At 46.4% G+C, this 27,578-nt stretch overlaps 1 protein-coding gene across 6 annotated transcripts in view; it reads right to left on the bottom strand.

Moving 5' to 3' along the window:
- Nucleotides 1-13,076: 13,076 nt before the first annotated feature.
- The window catches only part of ARID5B (AT-rich interaction domain 5B), a 125,606-nt gene continuing 111,104 nt past the window's right edge, over nt 13,077-27,578 (bottom strand). For all 6 annotated transcript variants that reach the window (XM_030030761.2, XM_030030762.2, XM_030030759.2 and 3 more), the window contains 2 exons: nt 22,921-23,119; nt 13,077-18,970 (listed from right to left, as the gene is read on the bottom strand). In XM_030030761.2, the coding sequence (XP_029886621.1) occupies nt 16,820-18,970; nt 22,921-23,119 (2,350 nt within the window). In that variant the 3' untranslated portion in view covers nt 13,077-16,819. The remainder of the gene's footprint in view (nt 18,971-22,920; nt 23,120-27,578) is intronic.

The following is a 27,578-nucleotide window of genomic DNA, read 5'->3' as shown; positions in this document are numbered from 1 at the left end:
AAGCTGGGAGAAGTACAGCTCTTACGTGATTATTTTTGTAGGCAGTGCAAGCTAATGTTTGTTCAGGGTGGGTCACAGCAGCTCTCCTATGTGATGTGTTGCAGGATAATTGACAGAAGTGTTGGTTATAATCGCAAGAAATGGGCAGAGATGACAGCTGAGTGCAGAAACGTCCCAGCCCTTGCAGACAGAGGTCACACCTGAACTCCTCAGAAGAGCTGAGGTTTGCAGCATGGTCACTCTCCTCTGTGCAACTATCCAAAGACTGCAAACGTTTCTGAACAGGTTTGAAAGCCAGATCAAAATGTTACAGGTTAGTATGACCTCAAACAGACTGTTTAAGAAGCTGCCACTCCAGTATAAAGAAGGTAATTCAGGGGCTGTGAAGAGGAGGGATGGAGGAACAGAGATTGCATCCGTAGTATTCCGGATAACAATCATACCATTAACTTGAGGCTGAAATTTTAAAGTCTTTGTGCTGCCTATTGTGTGCACATGTGTATGTGCACACATGTGCATGTGTAAGTTTAAACACTGTCAGCAGCCTAAGACACATGCAGTGGGAGCCCGGACAGCTGGGGCTTGTGGGGTGCGGGCTGCCCTGCCGCACAGTCCCAGTGCTTGTAAAATGCAACACCCAACTTCTGCATCCGCCTGTTGCTTCTCAGCTTGACGAATCCAGGAAGTGACATGTTAATTCTTTCCATCTTCCTGCTTTCTCAATTGGATAAGGAAAATAAATAAAATAAAATAAAAAAAATAATAAAATGGCCCAAGCAGAATTTTTCAAACTTTTATGACCATCTATCTAGATTACACCAATGTCAAAACTGAGGGCTGCTTACCTGGTGAAGACAGCCATGTCGATGAAGCAACTCTCACTTGGCCATGGGCTACTCTTGCTAATTTGCCGGCTGCATTTTCTGTGCTGGTCGAGGTGAGGCAATGTCCACATGCTGCAGCAGGGTGCTGTGCAGCAGTGCCCAGTTCAGCTCCAGATGATCTGGCACACGACGATAGCTACAGCCCCGTGGAGCAACCAGCCTGGGCGGGAGAAGCGGCGTAGACATCATGGCATCGTATATCCCGTTGTTCTAGCAAATACAGCTTGCTTTCAGGAGGCCTAATTAGCCCAAGCCCAAGCCTAATTAATGCAGTTCATTCAGAATTACACTGTGCAGCTTGGTTACCCAAAGGGATCTTACAGAGAGGGCTCAGTGCCGGAGCCCAGGGCAGGGGCCCGGGTGTGGGTGCACCCCTGCCCCGCAGAGCAAGCAGCATGCAGCCCTCAGCGAGCAAAGCTGCTCTCAGAGCAACAGGTACCGGTCTGCTGGCTCCGAGGAGAGATGTTCGACGGCAAAAAATAACAAGCCTTCCTTTGACAATAAATAAGAAGTGAGATTAAAACAAAGAGTGATGTGGCATACAAGAAAAAAAAATAATAGAGAAAAAGGAAGCCCTCAGAAGGGGGAGAATTGGAGGGTATGCATTTTTTGGTGGACAGAAAGATCACCCAGGAGAGAAGACAGGGGGAAGAGTGGCTTTGGCTACAAAACCACTTGGAAGTGCCCATTTCTACTACCCATTAAACTTGGGGGGGGGGTGCGTGTCTCCCTGGGGAAGGCACAGAGGGTACAAGGAAACCATCGCTGCCCATGGCGCCTGGCCAAGTTATTTTCCATTGCTGAAGTATTCCACCACAATTTATCACTTTGACCTTGCTGCCTGTCCTCTTGGTCCTGTCGTCCGTGTCCCCCCCCCCCCCCCCCCGCTTCTTTCTCAGTGTCTAGAGGCTGCTGATGGTTTGTTGTGCCTGCTTAGAACACAGGGTATCTGTGGGGAAGCTTTTGGTCGTCCTACCTGCCTCTAGAAAGCATGGACAGCTGTACCACCCTGCCTAGCACAGAGTCACTGGGTCGTGAGACAGCAAAGCAGCTGCGCATACAGAGGTGCAGTGGAATTTTAAGAAAAGTTCGTTTTGGAAAGAATAGTAAGAATGAAGATTAATAATGTATCCAAGCCCTGCTCTGCCAGAGACAGGAGCAGTGTTGAAGAGCAGGGGTGGCACCAAGGTGAGGGGTGGCATAAGGCGGGCACAGCAGAAGTGCAGAGCTCAAGCCAGCCCACCTGAGATGGAGGGGCTGCTAGATTTCTAGTCCAAGTAACCTTGTTGTTTTATCTGAATTATCCAGCGTGCATCTGTAATTCCTTTGCATCTGATCCATACGGAGATATAGCCCAATTCTAATAGCATACAGCTCCTTCTGGCTTCTCTGGGATTTTCTTTACATGGCCTTATAAGGGCCTGTCCAAAAAGCCAAAGCTGGACAGAGTTGGGAACTGCTGCTCCCTACTGTGCTGATTTCAATTCTTTGAGCCATGTATTTCCTCTGAACGGAGGAGGACTGATAATCGATAGGTGCTACAGGCAAGCTATTTAGTGGGACTCCCTCTGAACTGGGATAAATCATTTGACCTCCTTCTGCCTCAATCAATCCCACTGCAAAAGTAGCTTAACGCTGGTTCTAAATGAAAAACAGATGCTCCTGAGCAGAGCTATCATGCACCAGTGGAAAGAGAAGGGGATAAACAAACACACACTCCAATTGCAGCCAGTGGAAAATACAACTGGTGGCTCCACTCTTGGAGTTGCTCCTCTGTCTCCATTAGCAGCTGAAAGCAGAAGATGCAGGCGAAGACTGAGGGACTGTTGGGGTAATGGCTGCTTTCTCAGAGCTACCCTGCGAGCCTGGAGAGCTGGCAGCTCAGGGCATGGCAGATGGAGTCTAAGGGAGGTCAGGGTCTGCCTCTGCGAGAAGCAGTGGTACTCTGAGGGGCGAAACCTGACCGCCTTTCACGTCACATTGTAAGTTACTGGGAGAAAAATCCCCTTCCTGTTGACATATGTAATGCCTTAATGAATTGACACCCCTGTCTTCCCATTCCTGCTTCAGAGGGTAGTCCCTTCGCTGCAATTTAGACTCTTCTTGTTTACCTTGTTTAGATATTTTGTACTAGTTTGGAGAAGAGTAACATCAGCAGCAGCCTTATAGGAGTGCTGGTTCGGATCGGAAACCTGTCCACACCGAAATGGACTTGGCTGGTCTCACTGAGGTAAATTCATAAATTAGTGGGTTGTTGTCAGGCTTTATTTATTTCAAGTTTTTTTTATATCAGTTATCGGGTAGTGTTTGGTTGGGCTGCAATATAGCTCCAGGTGGGAAAATGTAATCCACTCTCCTCCATCCCTTGATGGTCTAGTGGTGGTTTCTTGCTTTCATATCAGATGAAATTGTGGCTGAATGAATGATCTGCTTGGCCTAATTCGAAAGCTACTGTAAATGACAAGAAAACTGTACAGCAGTTTTTACCGTACACCCCCCGTCCTGCTTTTCAGCAGGGACCAGGATTTTATTGTGCAATTATCACGTCCTGAGACAAGACGTCTGTGATGGCAAAGCAGATGGATGCTCAGCCGCAGCATGCTTCAGCAGCCTTTTCTGGTTTTGGTGATGGGGGATGCTTTTTTGTAAGTATCAAAAGATGAAGCATTTGACAAAACACTTCACAAAGTCTTTCTCCAAAGGGCTTCTCACGCTTGTTGAAGGCAGCCTGCTGGGTGGTCCACATGGCCACCCAGATCCCACATCACCCGCTGGCCAGGACGAGCACTCCAGCTGCTCCCGCAGGAGTGTCCATGCAACCTCCCAGGCAACCCGCTTGCTCTGGCAGCTGCCTGGAGGCCACTGCCCGTGCTTTGTGTCCTCCTGGGGACTGGCGGGTTTCACCTGCTGCTCTGCACACAAGTTGCCTCAGCCCGCCACTGCTTCAGGTACAAGTAGCATGTGAGTGTTATTTGCTCCTTTGCAGGCACCTTATGCAGCTCAACCCACCCCCCCTAGGTTTTTTTGCTCCATCTAAGCTTTGTTCTGAATATTAAATGCTGTAAGATAAAAGAGCAATACACAGGCGCAAGAGGTGACCTAACCCAAACTATGCTTCTAGCAATGGAGATACCCGACATTCACCTCTGAAAATGAACATCTCCTGTCTAGCTCAGGCAGAAGCTCAGGAACCATCTAGCAAGCTAGGGACACACCTGAGAGCTTCAGCCAGGATGGCTGGCTGCAGCAGAGCACCCGTCTGCTTACTGCCCTTAGAGCAAGGCCTTCACAGACAACACTAAACCAACTTTTTAGAACAACTGTGGAAAGAGGAACATAATTTTAACAAGAGGCAATTGAGCCCAGCCTTCCAGGAGCCCGTCTAGGCATTAGAAATATTTGGGAGCTTCTGATGAAAATCTAGGAATGACAGGATTTAGGAAATTCTGATGAAAGAAAACACTAATGATACATGAAATGCTCTGCTCACCACAAAGCAGAAACTAATGGTACAGAAAAACAGGCTACAGTTGGAAATCTGGACTCGCTGTATATTAATAACCTAAAGTTAAAGCCCAAATGCTCTGCATTGCACAGAGAAGCTGGTATAAAATCACCCACGCCTCACCCTCCTGCAAGCCCCCCTAAGTCCAGCTACAGACAGGTTATACAGGCAGGATCCGTGCTGTCAAACACCAAGCACCAGAGCGAGATACCAGCTTCAAGCATGTCCCTGATGGGACAAAGGTGTTTGATTTGCAGCGCCAGAGCAGGAGTGACACTGCTCACAGATGGGTGTGCAACTCCAAAGTGTGGGTGTTCAATCCCAGAGCCCTGCAAGAGCAGGAGCTGGGCTCTGCTGACAGCTGCTCCACATGGGAACCCACCTCTCCCCAACCCTCCTCCTCACTTGCTTTTTCCCAACCCTAGCCCTGCTAAAATTGTACTGAAAGATCCAGAAAAAAATAGAGCTGAAGTCTTCATTTCTGGATAATATCACCACAAGAATCCATCCATGCATCCATCACCACAAGAATCCATGCTCCTCATGGAAAGCCACTTCAGTGCAAAACCACCAGCAGTCCTGTTTTAACCTCATTGCCCTTATGGTAAATGCTGAGTCCTCGGTACTTCAGAGGTTAACAGAAATCCTCTTTTCTGTGTTATTTTGTATTGGTCTCACTTCCTTGCTTACGAGACATTTAGAAAATGACTTGTCCCTCACACCTGGCTGGCGCAAGCCAAGGACAGCAGTCCCTGCCACCCCAACAGGGACTCAAGTCTTGCAGACGTGCAGTAGCAGCACTGAACACAACACGCACACTCTGTATGTTAGTGTATAAATCAATATTTTTCTACTCCTTACTGACTGTTTTCTCCACCAGAAATTCAGTTCCCATCTAGCCACAGTTCCTCAAATGCCATGGGTGGCTGTGGGGGAACCCGGACAGGACAGTGGCAGCACCCTGACAGCCAAGCCCAGCAGCTGCAGGAAAAATCAAATACATTGGGCATCCTCATTTTGTAAGCTTAATCACCTATGGACATGCTGCTTGTGCAGTTATGGTGTGTTTCTATGTGTGCCTGTGTATTTCAATTTGTTAGTGGGTTTCTTCCAAATAAATTTTGAAAGTAACAGCAACCAAATAACCTGTTAAACAATCCCAACCATGAGGGGTGGAGGAGCAGCAGTCTCAGAGGTAATTATATATTTCATTATATGTTTATATAATGAAAGTATATATAGACAGTTATCTATATAAATATATATTTAATATATTTCATTATATATTTTTATAATTATATGTTTTGTAATGCCAACAGGCATTATGAAACCCTGCAGATGGCTAGAGTGGTGAGGCAGCTGATACCCCCATCCCAGGGAGAGCTAGAAGCGCAGGACCGACCCTCACAGGCCCTGGGGAAGCCCCAGGGGAAGAGCCACCAGAGGGTAGATGCAGAATAAGCCCTCCACAAGGAGCCACCCATCAGAAGGCAGCCTCCCCAGCCTTGCTGCAACCAGCTCTGCCCATTGCTGCCTTTGCTCACATGGTCAAACCCCTGGTACCCCATCAAGCAGAAAGGAAAAAAAAAAAAAATTCTGCTAAAAATTCACCATCTCAGTGTTTCAGGTGAGCGCTGAGCAAAACATCCACTTTATGCCCTCCAAGGAATTTTCCCAGCTAAAACAGAGAACATCAGCCTAGATATTTGCAGTCCCAGCAGAAAGCAATCCTCTGCTCTCCTCCATTAATCTGGGGGGGGAGGACAGGGAGGGGAAGCAGACAGGGATGATGACAGAGGGACTGGGTGGCAGCTGGGCTAGAGCCATTTCACATTCACTTTCTCCTGCATCACAAGAAATCAGAAGTGGCACAGATTATTTTTGTCCCTCTCTTGTAGGTCACCTTTAATAGAAATGTTAATAATGTTTGCTATCTGTATATCTGAAATTTTATATGGTAGCTCTGTAATTCACTGTCTTTATCAGCCTTCTTTAATGTATAATTTAATGCTTGTATAACTATTTTGTTTGGGTATGACTCTCAGAATTACGACTTAAAAAAAAAGATCTGTATGCTAGTTAACTACTTTTTATGGAAAGTATTTCTTTCATGTTATTTTAAAACCATGGAGCTGGGGGAAGTATTTTATGGACCACAGAACCTCGCAGGGTAGTTAATTTCTGTTTGAGCTGGTTTCTCTGCTATTTTAAGGGGTGCCATCAAGATCATTGCTATTTCAGTTGGTTGGGAGCCAGCTGACTCTTCTGCAGTTGCGACACATCCTTGCGCTGTTATTAAAGCCGGGGAAAAGAGTAAACATGGGAGCTGGATGCCGCGTCACCCCATGCCAATGGGTGGAAGGAAGGAAGGAGCATCCATCTCGCTGTCCCAGGCACCCCAGGGCAGCTACTGCTTGAAATTAGGCACCGAGGATGCCGCATCTTTCTTCTGATGGGCAGAAAGTATTTCAGCCTGGGAATATGGAGAAGAAAAAAAAAAAAAAAGTTGATGGCAACTCATGCGCCCAGTCCCAGTCCCAGCTGTCCTGCTGGCTGGGTGTGGGGGGGGCAGGCGTGCTGGCGTGGTCCCATGAAAGACACTTTCTTCCTGCAGGCAGCAAATGGGTCTCGGTCACGTGCGCGCCATGGGCTCAATGGAGCATGTGGGCCTTCACCGCATGCGCCTTAGCTCGGAGTAAGAGCTCGCTGCTTTAAAAGCAGTAATTGGGTGGTTAGCTGAGCCCTAGGCAAGCTTGAGTTATGCACTAAATATTCTGCCTTTTGTTTCATAATGAATTATTTTGTGTATCTAAGCAAAGAGGGTTTTCTTTTTGGTCTTTTCTCTGCAGTTTGTTCCTAGCCCACTTGTGAGTGTGTGTTGAAATATCTGCCTTTTGCTTATGAGGTCAAGTGCTTTAATCAGGAGCAAAAAATTTGCGTGCTTTAGTCCTAAATTCTCTGAGCGGTTGCCAAATATAATTAGAAACAAATGGCTTTATTCCTCATTTGAGAGCTCCCTAGACATTGGGGGGGGAGAGGGGGGAGAGCTTGCTTTGCCTGGCTGTTTTTAGGGGAGCTTGCAAACAAAAACACTGCCAGAAAAACCCGAGGAAGCCCTGCAAGAGGAGGAGAATGCCTCATGCTTTCTGCAGAGGACAGAGGGTTTAAGCAGCAGTGCGGGAAGCAGTGCATGGGGGGGACGAGGCACCCCATGTGTGCCTGCTTTGCGAGCAGCTCCATATTTTCCCCCCATTGCTACTGGAGAGCGGAGGAGGCCAGAGCAGGGCACTAGCCCAGGAAAGCTGCCTGTATAACCACACACGCTGCTCATGCCAAGGTCCCAGACACTTCAGCGGGAGCCAGAGTGGGGTTTAAACACCCACATGCAGGACAGTCAAGGGGTTTAGCCCTCCCTGGGCTTCCCACCCCACACCACCAGTAGCTAAACCCCAGCTAGATGCACACATAATGAATAAATTACAAGAGCTGAAGTCTGCTCCATGCAATACCAGTCAGCACCACTCACTGCAGATATCCACATCATCTCTGCTTAAACACATCTGGACTGCCTGTAAAAATTCAGTTAAATTGTATTTAGGTGTATCCATGAACCATCCACAACCTGAGATGCAATTGTTTCATCCACCTGGTGTGGGATCCCACCGTGTCCATTACCTTAGTACTTCGGGTGTGCGCCGAGAGCACAGCAAGGCTGCCCTCCGCCTTTGCCCCCTCCTCCCTCCTCCAGGCAAACTGCTCCCCTCACCATGGTACTTACACAGCTCAGCCCCGCTGCGGCGGCTGAGCTCCTTACATGCAGCTTGTGGCTTCCTCTCATGAGGGACACAGCGTCTGGCCCTGGGGACATGGCATTGCCTGCTGGCACTGCAGCTTCCCCCACCCCGGTATGGTGGGCCCTAAATAAAGAGGGGCCATTGCTCATCCTGCTGGTGTCTCCCAGTGTGGGGGGACATTTGCTGCCCGCACAAGCGATTGGAGGTCACAAACCGCCTCTTTCAACAAACAGTTTTGGCGCCAAAATGGCTGAAGAGCCTCTCTCACTGGCTTTTACAAGGTGTGAAGTTTTGCAGCATTGCATCACAGCCTGGCATTGCCTCATGGCACGGCATCGCCTGACAGCACAGCACCACCTCACGACATTGCCTCATAGCATGGCATCGCCTCACCTCACAGCATCACCTCACAGCACAGTGTTGCCTTGCGGCTCGGCCTGCAGCAGAGGAGGGGTGTTGGGGGCAGACGGGGAGCGCACCACCACTGCCCCACGGCCATGCAGGTGCTCTGGGGGACAGGGCTGCCTCAGACATTGAGAGGGGGATGTTTTTTTTCTTTCCTGAGTAAATTTCAGAGCTAACTGAATAAAATTTGCAAGTTCTGTGGTTTTTGCCTCCCTTAAAGAAGACCCCCATGGGCTGGACACCCTCAGCCACCTCCTTTCCTGGGAGAGCAGGCTGCTCCCCGGGTGGGCTCTGGGAGGGGCACCTGGGACACGGGCGGGCAAGGTTTGCACCCCAGCTGCAGGACCGGGCTCAGGGCTGGGAGTCACAGTGATTGCTGTGAGATGACTAATTGGCTAATCAGTAATTTGATAAATGCTTTTATGCTCATCACCAAAAAAAAAGCAGCTGTCGAGCAGCTCTGCCTCCAGGAGCAGCAGCAGGAGGAGGAGGAGCGGAGGGGAGCTACCAGGATTTTTGTGCCCCTGTGTTATGGTGGGGCAGACGAGGCACAGGGTGCAGCACCCAAGGACATGGCAGCCCCATGGGCACCCCTCCCAGCACCTCCTGCTCACTGGTGAGCACGGGCAGGTCTTCACAGCTGCCACTGCTTAGGACTTTTGGGTCTCCTGAATGCAGCATTTGTACCTGAGCTGTTGGTTTGCAGCAGGCACCAAAATCTTCATGAATTTGTCTAATCCAGTTTTGAACACGTTTGTCCCCAGCCTGCCAGCCCTGGCGGTACCGGTGCTGCGGGGAAGGAGGGTCCGGTCCCCCATGCACCGACCACAAGGACAGGAGACATCCCATCCCAGGTTCGCCGGTGACACTGCTGGCTCATTCCCCAGGTGAGACACTAGATGGAGCATCTAACATCTTGAATATATATATATATATTTTTTTTTTTTAATCCCATAAAGGATAAATTGAAAAGCTAAATGAAAACACAGATTAAGTTGTATCCAGCAGCCCTCATGTCCCTGTCTCCTCGCTTGAAATGCGTCGCCTCAAAAGCAGGTGTCCGTGCAGGGGGCAGAGGGGGCTCTGCCTGGGCCCTGGCCACAGCCACAGCTTTCTTCTGCAGAAATGCAAACCTCCAGCGGTCACAGGTCCAGACGCACACGAGGGACATGGGATGCTTTGGTGGCCACTCTTTTTGCTTTCCTCAAGGCCATACAGCCCTCCCAGGTTTCTCTTCAGCTGCAGAGGCAACATGCTCTGACAGCACCTCAGTTGTGAGCCTACCCAAACCCGGGAAGGCAAAGATACAGGCTCCAGTTTTCTTGCTCTGGGAGGAGCCAAAGCTGTCTGGTATTCCCAGAAAGCCTGTGGGCAAGCACTGTGTTTCCCAGAGCAAGTATGGCGCCAGTGAGGATTACCAGTGATGTCTGTGCGTGATCTGCTCCTCCCAGCAGCAGAAACTTTCCTTAAAATGTTCCCGAAAACTTCTGGAGCAGAGACATGGCCGGTGCGACAGAGGCGGAGAGGAAGGGCCCCTGTTCCTAACGGGTCAGTGTCACCACAGGGTTACGGTCGGCCCAAAGAGGCTGCTGGGAGATGCAGCTGCTGGCCAAGCATCTGCAACCAGCCACACACCCCAGGATCCATCCAGGGCAGGGGATCCTGCCCCAGGACCTCCATCCACTTCCAGCCGTCTGAGCCCTGCCTGCTGGCAAAAGGCTTGCAAAGGTCCTTCGAGGTACTCGGGAGGCACGTGCATCAGGTGTGTGGGCTGCTGTGGCTCAGAAACCAGAGAAAACCAGAAGCACTGCTCCCGTTCTTTCTCACGCATTGATTGTGACTGCAAGGAGCACAGCACGGGGCATTGCAGTGTAATCACAGAAAGGCAAGACAGCAAGAGACAGAAGCAAGAGCCCTCAGTCAGGAGAACTAAACTGCAGTCAGCATCACAACTGTTCGCATCTCCACTTTGCTTCAGACCCCCCAAAACTGTTCACTTCCCACTGCTGGCAGCTGAATTATTAAAAAAATAGTGTTACAAGGTGGCAAATCCCTCAGCCACAGCAAGCCAGCGGCACACCATCCCTCGTCCTCACTCAGACTGCAGGACATTTCTCTTTCAAAACCAGAAGCAGTTGCGAGTCACTAACAGTAACAAACTCTTTTCAGGGGTAGCTCTGACCTCTTGCAGACCTCACCAGCCCATGGTGGGGACTGCTGAGCCCTGAGGAGGTTCTCCTGCAAGCCCTTTGGGTGATGTTAGCACACAGTCCTCTGCTCCATCGCTTGTAAGTGCATGGGGCTGCACCAGCACCCAAGTGATCCCAACAAACTCGCTGGGATATGCCCAGCCCAGCCAAGGGAGGATTCTGTGACCCCTCTGCCACTCACAGGCCAGGCTCGTCTGGGTGTGAAAAGCTCCAGCGTGCTGCTCCTGAGGGGTCATCTTCCTGACCACACTCTATGGTGTGGGTAGGGCAGCCCAACAGGCAACCCCCCAGCACAGCAGGAACATGCAGTGTTGGCTTATGTTAATCCACAGACTAGGAAGGGCTAAAAAAAAGCAAGGAAGCAAGCACAGGGCTGGAAACCAAGTTGCACTGGCCACCTCTGCAGCTACTGCAAAGATCAGCATCCATATGTGTCCGCATTTTCCCCCACCTCCTTCAGGTAAGCAGTATTTTCAATTTGAAAAGAATAAAATGCCTTAGCTTGGCAAAGACAGAAGTGGATGGGGGGTTTGCTAGAGGGTCCCATCGTCTCCCACAGCTTCACAGCTGGTGCGGGGACAGTACATACAGTGTGATTATTTACTGTTTCTCACAATACAAGAATAAACAAGCAGCAATGGAAATAATTATCAGGCAACAGGTTAAAGCAGAGGCAGGTTTATTCTGTCTGCTCATACACAGTGCATACTGAAACCGTGGAAGTCCTTGCACAGCCTGCTCTGAAAAGCAAATGATTGAATGAGGACTCAGACATCAAAAGAGAAGAGAGCTTGTTGAGGGCAGTTAAGCGCAGCATTGACCCTCTCGCTGGCTCAGGAAGCACCTCACCAGGACCTGTGCTGGTGGGCCACACCATGGGTGCCTGTCCTGCCCTCACACCCACTCCCACACTGTCCCCACTGGAGGGGCATTGCGGGGCTGCACGGACCTGCTCTGCACAGCTGCGTACAGGGACCAGGCAGGTGTCACCCCTGCTTCCCCCGGCACACCCAGCCTGTGCATCAACGCAGCCCCACAGCGCTCAACGACACTGCGCTGCTTCACATGTGCCCAACGTCCGCCTCTTTGCCCGAGCTGGTATTTCCCCTTATTTCCCAGCACACATAAGAAATGCTTTTTTTTTGAGACTTTCCCTCAACCGCAGTGCCTATCTGGAAGCCTCATCTAATGGTGACGTCAACCTGGTTTCTGCTCGCCCGGCTGCAGCACGGTTAGGGGAGCAACTTCCCCATGGTGTGCCGTGCTCATGTACTTCCCCGCAGGCTGGGGGGTTCCGTCGCCGGCAGCAGCAGTGCGTACCGTAACTGCACCCCAGCCTCGGCAAGTGGCTTGTGCTGCCCTTGGAGACGCTGAACGGGAAAGAGCTCCCCAGGTGCCAGTGAACACTCGTGCTGCAAATAGCCTCAGCCACATGCCCGGTGCAGGGCGAAAGCGTGAAGCAGCAGCAGCCTCCAGGACCACTCATGGCTTCAGATCCTGGTACCCCCAGGGATGGGGAAGGCTTCCCTACCCACCCCCCCGGTGTCCCAGGACCACAGAGTTAAGTCACAGTGTGATTACAGGCTGGCCCTAGCCACTGGGCATGCCTGCCCTGCTGCCGAGATGTCGCAGGTGAGGGCAGTACCCAGTCCTGACCCACAGGCAAGCAAATGATGTTCTCATCTACAGAAACCAGTAGTGTAAGAGCGCTCCGACAGTGCTCGCTGTGGTAACAACTTCTCAAAGGGCCACCAGGTTTGGGGGGGGGCTTTTTGGACCTGTCAGGGAACAGAGTACAAATTAATTTTACTTGGTCATTGTTTACTGTCACCAGCAAAATTACTAGTTAGCATCTGATTCCAAAAATCTTACTCACGGACGAGCTGGGAAGAACGGGGGGCAATTTTCAGATCCCAGCTCAAGCCTGCAGTACTGGCAGAAAGAAATCCTGCTCTGAGATGCAAATGGAGCAAATTTGCTACTGGAGCCACTGGCTAAGCACAGATGCAACCCCCTCAAAAGCTATTCCTACAGTCAGCCTGACCACAGCTGCACTTTAATGCGAGCACACTGGAAAAATAGAGGGGCGCTGACTGAAGATCTTGTCTCTTTCTCCTTTAGGAAATTGTAAACTTCCATTTCTTTAATCTAATCATTTGCAGGAGGAGATATTTTCTCTAGAAAAGCCAATATAAGAGGGCTGAAAGGTCTGATGGGATAATATGTAATCCATTGTGATAAGGGCTGTTTACAGAATTATTAATGAAACACAAAAGGGAACAGATAGTAACATTTTTTATTAAATATTACAGTGGATCAAAAAGTACAAAATATCTTTTGCCTGCTATGTGATTGGGAAACTATTGGCACATAATACAGTATCAAAAGCATTAATAAGTACAATTTGGAAAACATACAAAAATTGAGTGTTTATAGTTGGCTCAGCTTTATTTCTGGTAGTGTTTAAACTAACGCCAAGGTTACTCAATAACCTTTTAAAAGGGAAACTATATAATATTACTGGGCCATTTTTATATATACAAATCATCACCTTACAGAGCATATAGGCTACATAACTTGAATCACAAAAAGTATACAATATTTACAACAAAAGAAAGTTAAAAAAGTATAAACAGCTAGTAGATTATGCTGCCATTTTTAGAACATATTTAAAACTGTGGGGCTGGGGGGAGAGGGGAGGAGGAGGAAGAGAACGAGCGAGATATCAACCATGTGTACAGCAAACACCGCAGGAAGCGCTCAGGGTAGCACTGCCAATGCTGCCCGCCTCACACCAGCACGAGAAGTCCCATCACTCATTAAAAGCACGACAACTGCAAAACCGGACCAGATGTGACCTCGCTGACTACCGCAAAGGAATGGACCGGGCAGGGGAGTGGCAAGGGGACCCCAGCGCAGGTCTCCGGAGGCGGCAGCCCTGCGCCCCCCCGAATGGGGCAGAAGTGCCGACGGAGGCAGGCACAGCACTCGCCTCCTGCACCAGCTCCTGGGGCTGCCAAGCCGACTTCTCTGCAGCTGGGACAAACTACTTCCTAGGCACTGACACGCCGGGCAAACTTCTCGTGTCAGGCCAGCACGCAGCCAAGACAGACCCACTGCAAAATGCCGGCTTGCTCCCATCCAGCCTTGCTAGGGGTACGGATTTTACTGGGAGTCAGACCCTACTTCCCACGTGTTTCGCGAAGTCTGGCTCAGCGTGCGGCCAGAAGCTACACGCGAGCTGTTTGCTGCTGGGCCTTTTGCTTTGAATCTCACAACCTTTAGCATCCCTAATGAATCCTGGACATAGTGCGTTTGAATTGCAACATTTCTTGGAACTGGCTCCTGGTAAATAGATTTATGACTCTATTGCCAATTAGATTCCACAGTTTCCTTTACAAACCTACCAATAACAATGCTCTGATTGCACAAAGAAAGGCTTGTGCAATTTCATTCAATAGTAAGGCCCCTTGAACTCAAACAATGCAAACAAAGCCCCATTTAAGACATTAAAAAAAAAAAAAAAAAAAAGACTTTTCAGCCAATGGAGAATTCAATAGTCTTTTGAAAGATTTCCAAGATTTCTGTTAAGAGTTTTTAAACAAATAATGCACCGCTTCTGTTGGGGGTTTATGCTACCATTTCTCTTCCCTCACCCTGATGTTTTGCCCAGTGTATTATGAGCTTCCCCAGCCAGCAGCGGCCAGCCTCCTCATGGGGCAAACGAGGAGCCTTCCTCTCCTCTCCCCGTCCCCCAGCACTGCGCCGCCTCAGCATGGCTCCAAAAAGCCTACCATCAAACTCCAATGGGACATAACGAAAAGGGAAATTGGACACTTCGCGTAAACAAATGCACGACTCCAGGACACACAACCGAAACAGAGAGAAGCATTTGCTTTGCCAAACACACGACAAGCTTCTGTTTGCGTTTGTTGTAGATTTTTATATTCTCTCCCCCTCCCCCCGCCCTCTTCCCCCCCATCCCCAAACCCCTGATTTTCACGTGATTCAGATCTAGTGCAACTTTACTAGAGATGTTCCTCCACACTGCGGCCTCTGCCCAGATGAGCCTGCGGTTCTGTTTCCTGTACAATTTGTGGAGCAGCAGGATGCTCTGCACTGGCACATCCATGTTCTAAGTTCTACTAGTCTGTTTATCGATCAATTAAATATAGTTTTACCACAGGAATATGAAGTATTTAATTGAAGACGCTGGATCTTTAACAGTAGACAAGTATATTATTCTGGTTTCCACCTTTGGATATTAAGTATGATACATTATATATTGTATTTGGCTTCATATCACGGGAAAATTTAATGACATGCCTAGCATGCAAAGTGTTTCTTAGTAGTTTCCATTTTTCTTTTCATATCGATTATGCTGTCTTTGAACAGTAACTGAGATGGTTTGACTCACAACCAATTTTCACATTGTAAAAAGCCTCCAAGTCACACTTCACTTTATCGATGTCTATGCTCAGCTGCTTGGTGGTCATGTCCTGCAAAGTGAATATACATCCACAGGAAAGCTCCTTCGTTAGGAAAACCCAGCCCCTCCATGCTCAGGCTTTCCCCCTGTGAAAGGATGCCCAGGGAGAGGCTGAGATCCCCGTGGGGGTGTGGAAGGACCATCCCGACCACTGCATGCAGCCCCTTACCCATCCTACTGAGCCCAGCCCGCTCGTGAGGCACAGGACCCGTAAGCCTCTGATCCAAATCAACATTGGCTCCCATCTTAATTTCTGAAATTCTCGACATTCTTGCAAACCACAAATCTGTTTTCTGGACTCCTTTGTCATCCAGCAGCTTGTGCCAGGGAGGTTTTGTTTTCTAGACCGTTTCTCTAGTAGGTAGGAGGGTTTCACAGCCTAGGTAAGGTTAAGTACAACGCTCGACAAACTCACAGACCACGATACAGGAAAGCAAAGCTTGGTGGGAGGGGAGAAGCGGCGTAGGAGCCATCGCAACAACAGGAGGAGGGTGAGAGGTGCTCAGCACCTTGCAGGGACGGACTGTGGGGAAAGGAAACTTGTTTGCATCCTTGCACCATAACATCACCTACAGTATGTTTATAACCATCAAGATTAATCTGAACCAGTTGCTTCAGTTTGTAAACAGTAAACGTTACCACAAAAATGAAACAAAAACGCTGCTCAAAAGTATAAAGAAAATGGAAAAATTACAAACACATTAAAAAAAAAAATTAGGACAGCCACAGCCTTTAAAAAAAGTTGCAGATAAAATGATACTGTTTAATTTAAAAAAAAAAAAGAAACCCAAAACAAAAAAACCAAACATAAAGAGCACAGAATATACTGGACAAACAAAACTATATAAATTATTGTGACCAAATGTGACACTGGTAGTTTACGAAGTGGATATGTACAGTCAAATTAAACAGTGTTTACCCTTCTGTTCTAATAGTGTTAAAATGAAAATCTATTGCCGTTTTACTATACATTGCATTGATTGAATTAAAAGTCAGGAAAAGTTACCCAAAAAAGCACAGCCACTGATTGTATGGATTTTCGGCCCGCTTCTCCTTTCCAGGTTCATCTCGAGTCCTTGACTCATTTGCAACCATGCATGGCCTCTGGTCCTCGGCTCAGTGAAAGGCAAACGCAGCCCTCACCTGGGATTTCAGTGAGCTCAGGACTGGGCCTGCATTTCCATGGCTCCCTTTGAACATTTGCTCTTACCATATACAAGTCCTTTCAGAAAACACATATGCAAAATCCAAGGATTTTTTTCTTCCTTTTTTTTTTTGTTTTTGTTCTTTTTTTTTTTTTTTGGTTTTCTTTTTTCGTGGGGGCAGGGATAAGGGGTGAGGGGGCTGATGTGGGAGCCAGAATTAAAGAAGCAGTCCTGTCTCCATCAAACTCTGAAGCGGTCCTCTAGGCGGAATACAACTGCATCCTGGTTGACAAAAATGCAGATCACTAAATCTGCGAGACGTCGTCACAGGGGGAGGAATGTTGCTAACAACTTTTCTCCTCAGACCTTTTTTGTGAGCGAGGGGGCTTACAGTTTTGTGCTGGGATGTACAGAGGATAGCTGGGAAGGTGGGAATGCAGCTTGAGGGTTTATAGCAGCTAAAGGATAAATGCTGTTATGCAAAAGGTCACCGTAGGAACTTCCTACAGGTGTTGCTGCAGCTAAGTGTCTGTACAGTTGCTGAGAGTTTGCAGGGGATGTGAGGAATTGTCTCTGCACCATGAAGGAGTGAAGAGCCAAAGGCTGCATTAGTGGGGAGAGCATGGTCTGATTTTTCAAGTACTGCAGGGGATGAGAATACCCGGGTGGGAGGCGATTGTTCAGCCCCGTGCACAGGCTTCCCGGATACAAGCCTGGGAAGATCGGGGCTGAAAGGGGAAATTTGTGGCTTTCCAGCATGCTGCCAGAATGGAGGCCATGCACCGGCTTGCTGCCTTCCCCCTCTGGGTCGGAAACCTTGTCTTTTGCCAGGGTGTCCTTTGGTAAGTGCAGAGGAGAGACAGCTCGGATTTTTTTTTCAGAAATGACTTTGTCCAAATCCTCCAGGCTCCGTTTCAAAGGCCGGGCAGCCCCCACGTTTTGAGGGCTCGTTTTGCGGCTGATGATAGGATGCACCATCCCCTCCATCTTCCTCAGATTCTCCAGCCTCTGGGCCTGCTGCTTCCCAGACCTGTGGAGCAACTCGCTGTGTTTTTTCGGGGCTGTCATGGCCATGGGGGACACGCGGCAAGCTTTGGGGTTACAATCTAGGCTCACCGCCTGGCTGCTCGCAGCCTGGAATGGGGAGATACCTTTGCCTTCTTGCTGCGCCATGGATGAATGAGGGAGGCTGGAGCCTGGAGCCTTTGCAGTCTGTTTGTGTATGCTCTTTGGAAGACTCAAATCTGTTGGCTGATCATCTAAAGAGGCCTCCACTGCTGCCTTTTTCTCTTGCTGATGCAAAGACGGGCGATAATTTAAATTTAGTTTTTCTTGGTGTTTGTGTTGAGTAAAAGTAGAAATATTTTCAGATTCTCTGAACATGTCCCGGGGGAGGTACTTTGATGTCTGTTCATTATTAAGGTGGTGTTCTGTGTGTCTATAAAGGCTGTGCAGATGAGGTGATGAATAAAAATCTGCCAAGAAAGTGGGCACATGGGAGTGCTGCAGTGCCCTTTTCTCACTCATTTTATCTTTGCAGTCCTGGATATCCGTCTTCGGTACATATGACTCGGCAAGAGAACTGAGGTGATGTTTTGAAAAATCACAGCGCTGAGGATCTGGTTTACTTAGCATGTCATGTTTAAAAACGTCATTAATCGATTTCCTTTCTTCCTTGGTTTTAAAACTCTGTACATGTTGTATGACTGAGGGCCTATTAATTGCTACAGGATCAGAATTAGGGGCGTGGGGACCTTGTGATATGCTTGAGGACAGTTCATCTCTGCCATTCAGTTTCTTTTTGCTGATCAAAGGTGGAGGAGAACCATAAGGATAGCTACATGACAGGGCTGCCCCACTGACCTGCGACAGCAGCTTCTTCTTTGCCAGGGGTGACATAATACCTGGATTGCCCTTGGAGTAGAGCAGCGGTGTGTAACTGAAAGTGGAGTCATCGTTCATGGACCCAGGCAGCTCCTTTTCCTTGAACATGTCAAAGTTCTGGACCACCAGTACTTTGGGCGTTTGCTTTAGTGCGTTGTGGATATCTTCGTTTCCCAGCTGGTCCACTTTCACTGTGCAGTTCGCGATGTAATCGGCCATCTCTGGCAATTTGTCATCTTCTGTGTCGCTCTGAGTGGGCAGCTGGACTGGGAAAGCCGTGAAGGACATTTCTGGAGGTTCGCTTTCTAAGCTGTCAGTAAAAGCTTTGTGTAGTCTTTGTTCAGGCTTCGCATCTTCTAGGGCATCTGCTGGCAGGTGTAATCGTTTTGTGACAGTGGCATCCAGCACGGTGTCTTCTTCTGGGGGCACAGATATACTTGAGAAAGAGGACAAGTGCTGAACCTCCTCCTTGGCTTTCTCACTGTTCGTGCTGTTTTCTGTCAGGTCTGTCTTTTCCACAGGCAGTGGCTGAGCTGTCTCTGGTAAAAGAGATGGAGGGCCTTGCACGGGTTGTTTCATCTCTCCCACTGCAGGTTGTTCAGGGAAATTTTTCTGGTCTGCTGATTCTTGATCCTTCTCTTGTTCTGATGAAACCTAATAAAATGATTCAACAGACAGTAATAAGAATGCAGTACGTTTTAGCATACTGTTCATAAGATTATACACAGTACACCGTTGGCTACTTTTAGAGAAGTACTTGTCAATCACCTTGCTGGAATGTGAAGGCTCTAACACCAGGTATCGGACTCAAACAAAGAGATGTACCTCCTGGAAATATTAAGAGATACACCATCCCTGCCAGGGTCAAAATAAGGCCTTTCAAAACAGCAGATATTTGTAACCTGACGAGAGGCACCAGTGGCTTGACCAGATAGCTAAATGCTGAGGTTATACTCTTTTAAAATTAATTAAGCAAATGCAGGAGAGCAGATTTCATACCATGAACAATAAGGCTATAGAAGTTTCTCCTGCTAGCCAACTTCACCTACAAAAATGACACAATTCCCATGGTTTTTCTTACATAAAGTCTCTCCAGCGTAGCTATCTTAAAATTCAGTGATCACGGAGGAGATCATTCACACCCAGTTCTGCATTAAAGTGTGAAAATGATAGAAATGGCATACTAGGAATCCCTATTGTAGGCAGCAAATCACTGCCACAGCTTAAGTAGGACACACATTTTTTTTATTAACGGATTGAAATGAAGTTGTCAACATTCAGTAAGTGTGTGTGCCCGCTATTACAAACATGGCTTTTATACGTTATCGTCAATGGGACCGCAGCTCTTTCTGCTCCCCCATTAATAAAGCTTGTGTGCACAATTCACACTATTCATCCCATTATGTAGCTGGCTGAACTGTGACCCGCAGAGGTCACCAGAGCGTCCCATCTGCGATCCAGCTGACTGACAGCCCTTTTCAAAACTGCTGTCACTCTCCTCTGATATGTTGTGGTAGAAGACAGTCATAAAACAGCAGCATTGTGTGAGTCCTTTATTATTATTGTTTTCTTTCTTTCTTCGTTGTAAAGATAAGACGCATCAAGAAAGTTATTATCTAAATGCTGCTTTATGGCCTGTCATATGACCGGCGGATCGGAGAAGGTCCTAACGAATCTAACCCTCTCAGAGATTTATTTCTTCACAGCTGCTTTTAAATATTCCTCTCTGTTTGGTTGGCCTATTAGTTACAGTGTCTGTTAGTCATCCTAACTTCTTCTTTTTAAACTCATAGCTGCCTTTTGTAGCCAAATACCATCGTTAGGTCCTTTACAAAGTACCATCGCTAGTCTCTTGAGCTTATAAAATTACAGGAAAATACCAGACAGATGAGCAAAGCAAGGAGGAGGAAAAAAAAAAAGAGAAACCATATTTAATAGCTGTACATTCTGCTCTTTGTTTCTGTTAGGCAACATTTTGATTGAAGTTTCAGCTATTGTGAGGAAATGTGCAGTCTAAGGCTAATAGCATTTTGTCTGCTATCTTGTTACATTGACAATGTCATCGTGACAGCAGGAAAACAGCGAAGAGCACAAAAGCAAATGCAGGCCTAATAAATTAAAGTTATATTCTCTCCCTGCATACTTCTTACGGTGTATCAGTTGAACATGCAATTGAGAGGACCACACATTTGTAACTTGATTGCGCTTCTACAGCTCACAGCTACGGCCAGCTTCTAGGCCACACGCAGAAGTGGTTTAAGCGGTGGCTTGGTTAGGGCCATGCCTCCACATCTACGTGTATCGCTATAGAGGCTCCCCGTGAGCAACACACCACCACTGCTGTGACTAGGTGAGGACTGCACCCAAATGTGGAGCTCGGCACGGGGCTCCACTGCTGGGGGATGGCTGGGATGAGAGGGACACGCAACCTTCTGCCTGGCTCCAGCAGACTTGGGATTTTGCTCCACCCAAAGGAGCTGGATGTCTCCTTTCTGCTGGCCCTGTAAGGGCCACATCCAGGGGATGGAGCCCTCCCTATGGCAGAGCACAGATGAGCTCTAGAGCTCTGCGCCCACCCTGGGTGTAAGCATCCACCCCTGCAGGCTCCTTTGCTCCTTGGGCTTCGTGTGATCACCTACCTGTACGGTGACTTGCAGGAAGGCTGAGGTCCTTAATTGCCCACCCTGATTAAACAGGGACAGGACATGTCTCCTATCCCAGTCAGGGAGGAGACATTAATTCTGCTATAAAAGGTACCATTTTACAATAGGAAACTGTTGTAATTGTACATTTTTATTGTCTCGTCTAGGCTCCCTACATTTCCGATAAGCACAGTTTAAGAACTCTTCCTGCAAACCACACAAAAATAACTGCAGTTTAAGCAGCAGGAAGTTTGAGATAGGGAACAACAAAAGCAAGGAAATTCAAAGTTAAGGCTGACGCTGTGTTGCTGACTTGTTATGTTGTGCTTAGCGGAGGCGGTATGGACAGTGTGTAACGTATATTGCTGATCCAAGACCCTTCAATAAATAACCAGGCACGAAGGAATGACAGGGGAAGGGAGAACAAGCCTTCCCTTCGCATCTCCTTGCTTTGGGCAATTTGTGTTGCCACCTTCCAGTGACTGAAGCAGGTTTGTGCGCACTCTCCTCTCTACGTATTTTTCATCAGAAGTGGAGGGGTCTTCCCCCAACGGGGTTCCCTGCTTTAAAATTACAGTGTGAGAGAAAACAAAAAAACCTCCCCTCTCTGTGGAGTGCTCTTACATTAGATATTAAAGGTACTGTTGATCAAGGCAATTTAAAACACAAATTCCAGTTTGGACAGGAGATGAAATTGTCCTTGTAAGCACAACTTAAAGAGGTAGTGGGACATGAAAATCAAAATTTTCTGTTCTTAAAACTAGGTACATGAAGTCTCAGAGGCATCCGTGTTTACTAGTCCTGCACTGTTTTCTTTTAAACAATGAGGAGGATGATTGTTGGTAGCTGACTCAATACCAATTTCCAAACTGGTTTAGAAACAGGACTTATGTACCTGCCAGACGGCAATGAAGTCAAAGGAGCAGCCATAGTCTGCCAGGAACGTCATGTGTTTCAACATTCTTTAAATACTTACTTTCACTGCAACGCCTTGAAGGCTGTTGTGATCTGGCAGACAGGAAAAGCAACATCTTGTGTAGGGGTTGTGTGTGAGGAGCTTCACCGCCTCGTTCACACGGGGTGCAAGCAGGGCACAGGAGAAAGTGGGCAGGATGTGCAAAAGAAAGTGCTTAAGTAACACTGGAGCAAAACCCCCATTGATTTTATATCATTTAGCAACACATGAAATTTACCCTTATTTGCAGACAAATATGAATTCTACTGATCTATCTTACCCCAGGCTGTGAACATAAAATCTCTTCCATGAGGGCTGTCCTATATCTGCAGGTAACCTGGCTCTATGTGGAAACTGGGGCCTGCCCACATGAAGCAGGTGACAGAATAGCAACCTGTCTCAGCTGAAAACCGTCTGTGGCAAGTGAGAGGGAAGTTGGTCTCAGTTAGGGCTTGGAAGATGGTTCCCTCAAAATCTGACCTTTTAGTCCAAAGAGAAATTTAGTATAACATGATAAAAATCCTGGGGAGTGATATGTTTTTTGACAGACGTGCATACATCTGTGAGCACAGAACGGCTGATCCAGAGCTTACCATTATAAAAATATGCTGTGTCCAACAGTATTATCAACAGTATTAGAAGTTCCCACACCCTATACTTAGATTAGGAAATAACTGTGGTAGTTGTGTGGTTTCCTTTTGGCAGCTGCTGATCTTTTAGTGGTGACCACTGTATAATACAATGAGCAGAAATGGTACTTGTTACATCCAGTGCTTGGTCTTCTGCCATCACTGCTACGCAATACGGAGCTAACCAGTTGCCGTTTGTAGCCCAGCAAAATCCCAACACAGACAGTACCACAACAACTGAATTTCCATTGCCGAGCAAACTCAAAGGCCAACTGGTTGAAATTCTCCAGTTGAAATTATGTATTTTGTCACTGGATTTCACGTGATTAAAGCTGTACATTTTCAATTGAAAAGTTGAAAAGCAGGAAAGCAACCAACCTCAGATGCATCTTGGGGTTTCTGTGCATTATCTTTTTCCTTCTTGCTCTTTTGGTTTTCATTTTTGATGCGTTTTGTTCCAGACACTTTTGTTTTTGCTTCACCCTCCTGGGAACTGTTATCCTGTTTTCGAGGTTTCACTGGAGGCAGTGGCTTATCTTCCTCTCCTTTAATAAATCTTTCATATGGCAGGATTAATCTAGGGGATTAAGGAACAAATAATTGATCAGGTTTTGCCATTCTAGCAAAGAACAAAATGTATCTCCTATGAGCAGTGTACTTAATATAAATCCATTTTTTCCATGCCATAAAAGCAACAGTGTAAACTCTACATCTATAAATCCAAGTATGATAAATCAATTTATTTGGCAAGATTATCATGTGGCATAAATTCAGTGGAGTTAGAGTTGGTGTGGATTGGTTGTCAGTAACACTGCAGTGGTTTGTGTGGCTCCACCAATTTGTACCAGATGAGGATGTGAGCCACTATGTTTTGGACTGACTTAAAAAAAAATAAAAAATCCACCTTTTATTTTTATTTTCCCTCCCTACCCTTAAAAGCATGCAGCAAACCCCAGGAAAACACCTACGAAGTCACAGCCAACTTGATAACAGCTACACAAGTTCCAGGCTGGCGGTTCCCGAGTGCAAGGGCAAGTGCCAGGAACTCAGCAGAAGACGAGAGGGTAGGGCTGCAGGAAACCTACAGCGGAGGGCACAGCACCCGGCACGCTGCAATCAGCACCAGCCCACTGCCACCCTTGCAATGCACCCACACAGTGACAGTCACCACGCTCCCTGCCTTCACCAGTTGAGTCTTTTTTAAGGAAGGAGGAGAGAGGAAAAGAGTTAAAAGCGAAGGAATTTTTCACCGTGGAACTGTCCTCCACAAAGTGCATGAAATCGCTTTAAAAAAGCAAGGAAGAAACACAAACAAAAAATAGCCTCCCCTGAAAGCATCAAACACACTGAGTTTTAATCTATCTGTTTTCCCTTTGCAATTCTTGATCTGAAAGGAAAAATAACTGATATAATTAAAAGGGATGGATTGCATTACAATCTCAGTTTCAACTTCAGTGATTAAAGTTTTTATAATGCATTTGGTATGATTAATGACTCACTGTGGGATTAATACAAGACTCAGACTTTAAAAATATGAACTTTAATACAGCAAATATAATTTGTTCAAAAAAAAAAAAAAAGATGAGCTGACTCTATGAAGAAAATGTACTTTGCTTATAAACAACATAAATCTGTTCAAATACCAGGAATCCTTAATTATCTTTAATCTGAGACTCCAAGGCAGAAACCTCTTTGGTTCAGATATTCGTTTGTTATCCTAGAATCAGTTTCTAAGCATGCAATTTTGACTTACATACTTAGATGTTCAAACACAGTTTGGGCTTAAGAGAGCAGAAATTAGATTGCTCGTGATCATAATATTTTACATTTTAATAAAATACAACATAAATTATGTTAAAATATAAACCTAATTTATGCTATATTAGAAACAAAATTCATTAACTGAGCATGCTCTGACATGGTATGTGCAAAGAGGCGTGAATAATACTTTCTAGCCCTGAATTTGGCAGGGCTCCAGTAATGAAGCTAAGCAGAACCCACAGGGAATATTCATCTTCAGATCCCATTACAAACTGAGTTTAAACATGTTACAGCTGCTAAAACTGGAAACTGCTCCCTCTATGCAAACTTAGCAAAATAATACATAGTTGCCAAATACCTGCTTCCCACTGTAATATTACAGTTAATGTTTATATAATAAAAAGCATAACTAAGCAGAATAAGAAAAAAATAATCTTGTTCATACTTGAGGCTGCTACATTTCATTTGCAAAGCACAAATATTGGTGAAAACACCGAATTCCTCCCTGCACAGCACAAAGCGCTTTGGACTTCACTGGAGGCAAGGTTGGGTTTCACACAGGGCAACATCACTGCTGCTCTGCCATGTGTTAAATATTTAAAATCGCTTTTAATAAAAACACATTTTATTACAATAATTGTTAGCACTGCGAGGGGAGTGTTTGACTTTGTTTTGTTTCCATGGGAATCTGTCGCCCATTAAAAATCTACATATTCCTTCCATAAAGATTTCAGATGCTATCCCGCGCCCCACAGGAGACAGAGACGTTCCCGGCCCACAAGCGGGCCTTTCCATGAAAGATGCCACGTGATTAACCCCGTGGCTATGGCTGGGACGGGAGCAAGGCCCAGGCCGACACGATTAATCACCGCTCGCGTGCTCTCCACCGAGCCTTGTAGGGTAACGCGGGACACAAACTCCTCCTCCTCCTGCTGCACCTCACCAGAACTCATTAGCTTTGGTGCTAATTAGTAACCGTGGCTTAAATTTCCTTTTCTGATCTTAAGGGTTCATGTGGGAGTACAAGGTTTTCATTTTAGTTATTTTTCACTGAGCTCAGCAGTTGGCAGGCCGACAGCAGTAAAAATACATTTCACATAGCCGGTCAAAGGCCCGGAGCCAGCGGCAGGAAATCTGGAATTAAATGTTTCATGTATTGGGGAGGCGGCATGACTAAGGTAAAACTGAATCAAAACACAAGGATGGCTTGTTCTAGGATTTTCCCCTCCTCATTCGAAACGAGAGCCGGCAGGCTGCCGTTCCCTGCCGCTACCGAGGTGGATTTTGTGGGCCGCGGGGGGCAGCTGGAGAGGAGCCGGGCAGGAACGCGGGCTGCGAGACCCTGGGGAGCAGCACCGAGTGGAGCAACAGCAACAATTGCCGCTCCACGTAGAGATTTCCGTCAGTTGCAATCTTCACTGAATGTTTTTTCAGTTATCCTGTCATGGTACAACACAATTACCCACAGGATATGATCTTATCATTTGATTATTAGAAGTTTTTACAGCGCAAGAGTAATAAAGCTAATACAGCTCTCGGAACATGTAAGCAGCTGGCTCACATGCCATGAAAGCAGACAGCTTAGCCAATTTAAGGTCAATATTGCCCAACACAGGAAGAATGCGATCTGCTGTTAGCCAAATAGTTTAGCAGAATGTGACATGTCTGAAACCAGCACGAGATTTTTTTTTTTTTTGTCAAATATTTGCAGCGCAGGTAAGATTTAATCAATCTTTGCGCAAGGAAAGGTAAAGACATTGTCCAAAAAACCAGAGCCAGATACCTCGAATGTATCGCACTTTGGAAACAACCATGTTTTCAGTCGCTTTGAACTGTGGCTGTATTTCACGGCGGGGGGGAAGTATCAAAGAATTCATAAAAAAGGAAAAGAGGGGGAATATTCTGTGGTCTAAAGAATATTTACTTGTAAAACCTGCGAGGAGACCAAATAAAAGGGTCTTTATCATGATCAAGATTCCAATATTAAGATTAATAAAATGTATTATTTATAAGTCAATTAACATAAATAGAATATGTAAGCACTAGTGTATTAAAAAATCTTTCCACAGGCAGCAGATTTTTAGCAGCATGAGGTTTTTTTTTTTCCTGGAATAATACAAGAATAACATTTTCCAGCCAAGAGCAGAAACAGTAGGGGAGTCTTTGCTATCACAGGGCTTCTTATTAAATTCAGTCACTGTGAAAAGCCAGTCTTTTTTTTTTTTTTTTTTTTTAAATAAAGACAACTTAAAATCAATACAAGTTAGATTAACAAATCAGTACTATACTAATCCTGATTTATTACAATCAGCAATATTAAGTTTAATCACGTATAAACTGCTACTCAGAAAAAGATTTTGCTTTACTAAGTCCTGAATTAAACAATGGTGCAGAGTGTACTGACTTTTTAGATCTGCATCATCTGATATTATGAAAAATTCAATGTACTTCTCTGCAGCAGATGTCAGAGGTCAGCAAATCTATTACAGTAATGTAAGTAATCTGGCTTTCTGCCAACCTTTTTTTAAAAAACACTGAAGCAGATAATTTTATATTTACAAATTCTAAAATCCTCCAGGGACTGAATCTCTTTCCCAACAAAAAGCAGAAACTTCACATTAGAGAAATGTATTTCACAGTATATCAAACATGTCTTCATCATTAGCATTTCATAAAAAGAAAAAAAAGCCCTTAATCTTTATTAGTCAACATTTTTTTTCCAGCTACAGAACTAACAATACAAGATCTCATCTGAGCCAGTAACCACTACATTTTCATGTATTGATTATGGAGACTGAATGACTTTTTCGGCCTGACTCTGCTTCACGGGACACATGAGAGAACATCTATTTATAGACATGATAAAAAAAGTAGTTACAATAATGCAAAGGATCTCACCAGCCCAGAAAGAGGAAGGAAATTAAAGGTTAAGGCTGCCAGTTTCCTCTTTAATTCTCCCCACTGTGTATGGATACAATGGGGCTCTCGGGCTGGGGAGGAACCATATGCCCAGGACACACAGGGTGACTGAGGGAAGGAGACAGTTCAGCACAACCCCTACAATATTTTTTATATCGCTTGTTTCAGTGTTTATTTTTGTTTTCTTTCTGGCAGAATAAAATATTCCAGCACGCCTCCCACTGACACAATCTTGCTTTCTCAAGGGCTCCAAGCCCAACACAAAACAGCGTGCAATGGAGACTCTCAGCCACAAGAATAACCTTGGAAGGACTTAAAATACTGAAGCCCATTCCTTGGGAGATGCTGCCCCATTC

Source organism: Aquila chrysaetos, chromosome 11 (genome assembly GCF_900496995.4).
Source record: "Aquila chrysaetos chrysaetos chromosome 11, bAquChr1.4, whole genome shotgun sequence".
Classification (NCBI taxonomy): domain Eukaryota; kingdom Metazoa; phylum Chordata; class Aves; order Accipitriformes; family Accipitridae; genus Aquila; species Aquila chrysaetos.
The sequence above is the reverse complement of the archived record's forward strand: the minus strand, read 5'-3'. Positions and strand labels throughout refer to the sequence as shown.